The sequence below is a fragment of the Cydia fagiglandana genome, chromosome 9, assembly GCF_963556715.1.
Source record: "Cydia fagiglandana chromosome 9, ilCydFagi1.1, whole genome shotgun sequence".
NCBI classification, from domain to species: domain Eukaryota; kingdom Metazoa; phylum Arthropoda; class Insecta; order Lepidoptera; family Tortricidae; genus Cydia; species Cydia fagiglandana.
This window is the reverse complement of record NC_085940.1, coordinates 9,378,325-9,382,643: the sequence shown is the minus strand read 5'-3', so window position 1 is coordinate 9,382,643 and position 4,319 is coordinate 9,378,325. Positions and strand designations below refer to the sequence as shown.

The following is a 4,319-nucleotide window of genomic DNA, read 5'->3' as shown; positions in this document are numbered from 1 at the left end:
TAAGCCCCCTAAGTAACTTGTCTCCGGTACATAATTGGTAAGTATATTCATTCAAAATATATTAATTTTCATATATATGCAGGCCATTCATGATCTTTAAAATAACTGACAAATAGTCTTGATACTTGCTATTTTATGCATATTTATATGTAATTTCTTTTTCAGGATTGTGTAAAAGTACCTACGGTGTAGATGGTAGGCACTAGCACGAGGAATGAAAATGCGAAGTTACACTTGACAAGGAACTTTAATTAGAATTTTGTGATACAGTCGAGTGACATAGATCGCGTCTAGCAGCGGACTGCCGCCGGCGCATGGCAACGTAGTGCACATTACTTGCATAACATATGACATACTAATTTGAACCTTAATTATTAGAGATTAACATCTAAATCAATATGGCAAAGTTTCCTTAAAATAAAACTTAACTAGTTACATAGGTAAACATAGGTATAAGTAGGTACTTGTATAGTGGGCGCATCGCTAACACTCCCCACCCCAGTGCTGGCTCAGCACTCTAAACTTACGGGAATAGGAGCGATGCGAGCCGCGGATCGCCGGTAAGTCCCGGTAGTCGTCCTTACCTCCACTAAACGGATGCGGCCGTCTCCGCCAGGAATTACCTGGGTGATCAACCCCTTCGGCCACATATTACGGGGAGAGTTGGGATCCACGACCAGAACGAGATCTCCTACCTTTAACGGATTCCGCTCCTCCAGCCATTTTGTCCTAGGCACGAGAGTGGGTAAGATTTCTCTTAGCCACCTCTGCCAGAACATGTCAGCGAGCCTCTGCGCCTTCCGCCACAGTTTCCTCAGGCTGAGATCAGAATCATCGAACTCTCCTACAAGAGGGAGTCGCGATGATGATCCTAAAAGGAAATGATTAGGCGTAAGAGACTCACCGTCAGCAGGATCGACAGACACGTGCACCAATGGACGACCGTTGACCATGTTCTCAACTTCTGCCATGAATGTGGTCAAAACTTCGTCCCTTGGTGCTCGTTCTTTTAAAACGACTTTGAGAGCCGTTTTTACTGAGCGTATTAATCGCTCCCACGCCCCACCCCAATGGGGGCTGGCGGGGGGGATAAAAGTCCAGTCCATGTTGTTATTAACCCCCTCAGCTTTTAGCACGTCCATATCTAGCGCCTCCATCGACCGGCGCAGCTCTGTGTCGGCGCCCCTCAGATTAGTTCCATTGTCCGAGTACAGATGGCGCGGCCAGCCACGCCGCGCCGCCATTCGTCGCAACGCCATGATGAGCGAGTCAGTTGTAAGGGAGGCAACTAACTCGATATGAATCGCCCGTACTGTGAGGCATGTGAATAGAACACCATACCTTTTCTCTCTGCGGCGACCCACCGCGACCTCCATTGGCCCAAAAAGGTCCAACCCACAGTGAAAAAAGGGTCGCTGATGGTGTTCTATTCTGGCTCCTGGCAGATCTCCCATGCGAGGTACCTGAGGTCTGCTCTTCATGATCCTGCACAACATGCACCTTGACGTCACGAGTTTAACAGTAGGTCTAAGTTTAATTACCCAATACCTTTGCTTTATTTCGTTAACCACCATCTCCTGACTTCCATGGGCCGCTTTCACATGGTAATGTCGGACGATTAGTCGTGCTACCTGATGACGGCCGTCCAGGATTACGGGTCTCTTGACGTCCAGAGGCACATCTGATGCGGCGTCAATGCGCCCGCCCACGCGAAGTAGGTCATGTTCATCTAAAATGGGTGATAATTTTAATAGCTTACTTGCGCGATGTAAAGCCCCGTGCACCTTAATTCTGGCTAAGTCTTCCCCAAAAGACTCGTTTTGCGCTTGTTTTAGTAAAAATATCTCGGCACGCTCCATCATAGCACAGTCGATCTCGGCCGCTTGACCTTTGCACCTGGCGATGAACTTTAGCACTGTGGCCGTGGCGCGGGTGAGACGAAGCCACGAAGAGAAGCGCTGTGGGTCCGGCACTGGAATGCATGCAGGTTCCTCGCGCACCTGGACGACTGCTACGCATTCCCCTGTCTCCTCGTTACTTGTAGGTATAATATCTTTAGGCCATTCACTTTCGTCAGCGTATAAAAAAGAAGGACCTTTGAACCACTCATTTTGTAGGGCTAGATCAAACGAGTCCCGCGTGGCTAAATCGGCAACATTTAGTTTCGTAGAAATGTACCGCCACTCGTCAACGCGGGTAAGGTCGTCAATCTCCCCCAAACGATTTGCTTCAAAGGCCTTATACGTACGATTTTTATTGCGAATCCAATGTATCACTGTTGAGGAGTCACACCAGAAGTAACGCCTTATAGGCGTCAGTTTGTGCTCCTTTCCAATTGCATTGGCTAGTCTTGCCGACAACAATGCAGCTTGCAGCTCAGCCTTCGGTATAGTCAGCTGTTTTACCGGCATAACTCTGCTTTTGCTTGCAATAAATGCAACATAAATAGTACCGTTATCCTCCCAGCGCCAATAGCCCACAGCTGACATCGCCTGAGTAGATGCATCGCTAAAAAAATGCATCTGTAAATTATTATAGTATGAGTACTTACTACTCGATGCGGTCGTAGCACATGTAGATGCCGCTACGCCGTCGTAGCCTTTCGTAGCACTGTGCGTAGGCGCGTGGGTCGCGGGGGGCGAGGTAGGTACCTCTGCCTTGATATCCACACAATCTTGCATCTCGCCCGCACGCGCTGTCGCCAATTGGCTGTCCCTTACCGCATTGCGCGCGGCTGTGCAGTACCACCTAGGTATACGGATATCTTTAATTACCTTTAGAAGGTCAACCCACTTTCGCCACTTTAGATATATCTGGTCTGGAATGTAATCCTCCCAATCCACCTGTAAGCGCCAAGCCTCTTGAAGCATGATTCGGCCTTGAATCGTGAAGGGTGCTAAGAAACCTAGTACATCAAATATAGACATAATTACTCTTAGCATTAAACGCTTTGTAGGCCTATTCTCACCTTCAAGGACGTCGCTCGGTATACGTTTTAATGACAAATCGAAGCCCAATATGTCATCCGCCGGGTACCAGATGAGACCCAAGGTACGCTCGCTTTCATGTTGCTGGCCGACTTTGAACCTTACAGCAGCAGTACCTAAGGTCTCCTTTGGCACGCTGTTTAAAACTGCGACGCTGTTGCTCGTCCAATTTCTTATTTCAAAGCCGCCCGCCCTGTGGATGTCACTGACATTCCTTACCATGTCGATCGCTGTCGCCTCGTCGGGCAGGCTGTCGATGTAGTCGTCCATGTAGTGCGAGTTGACGATGGCATCGACGGCGGCGGGAAACGACGATTCAAATCGCTGGGCGTTTTTATTTTTAACAAATTGCGCGACGAATGGAGCACAATTTGCGCCGAAAATGAGTGACGTCATCGCGTACGTCCTTATGTTTTCTGTGGGGTTGTTTCTCCACAGAAACCTCAGTGCGTCCTGGTCGTCTTGCTGGATCTTGACCCTCAAGAACATGTCCCTAATGTCACCTGTTACTGCAATTGGATGTTCCCGAAAGCGCAGCATTATACCTAAAAGTGATGACAATAGGTCAGGTCCTGTGAGCAAATAATCGTTTAGCGAGCTACCACTTACCTGACTTGCAGCATCAAAGACCAGACGAAGTTTTTGCTTGTTGGGGTTGTCCACGCCGAAATGAGGTAAGTAATAAGTCTTCGGCGTGACCTCGGTGTTAGTCAATTCCCTAGCATAATCATTTTCTAACAAATGACTGACCCTTTCACGATACCTGTCGGCGAATCCTGGATCCTTACCCATTTTGCGCTCAATACCCTTCATCCTGGTAAGCGCGTTTGGGCGGGAGTCGGGCATGGGGCGGTTTTCGTCCTTCCACGGAAGGCCGACGTACCAGCGCCCATCGACGAGCTCGGCGGAGCGCTCCAGCTGCGCGGCGGCGCGGGCGTCGTCGGCCTTTTGGCGCGCGTGCGCCGTCACGCCCATGGAATCTAGCAGAAACGAGCGCCTAACATCTTCGTGGATTTCCCTTAGGAGGCACTCATCTGGTGTGGCATCGTGATCTGCTCCGCTATCTGTAATAAAAAGGTTAGTATGGACAGCGACAGATGGCGAGCGCCTGGGCGGACGGACAGTCCGCGGCACGCACACTTTCCCATGGACGCTCCAGCCGAGGCGGGTGAGCGTAGCTGATGGCTCATTATCTTTGCCCTCCCTAACTTGAATAGGTATCACAACATGTAAGTTATCCTGACCTATCAATAGTTCAGGTTCTGAATCAGTGGTACAAAATTTGTGTTTAATATCGGCTAGGTGAGAATAATTAACTAATTTTAAAACAGA

At 49.1% G+C, this 4,319-nt stretch overlaps 1 protein-coding gene across 1 annotated transcript; it reads right to left on the bottom strand.

The window, feature by feature from the left end:
* Positions 1-494: 494 nt before the first annotated feature.
* LOC134667305 (uncharacterized) lies at positions 495-4,005 on the bottom strand. The gene has a single exon (XM_063524649.1). The coding sequence runs from the start codon at positions 3,960-3,962 to the stop codon at positions 510-512; it is 3,453 nt and encodes a 1,150-aa protein (XP_063380719.1). The 5' UTR covers positions 3,963-4,005; the 3' UTR covers positions 495-509.
* Positions 4,006-4,319: the final 314 nt, after the last annotated feature.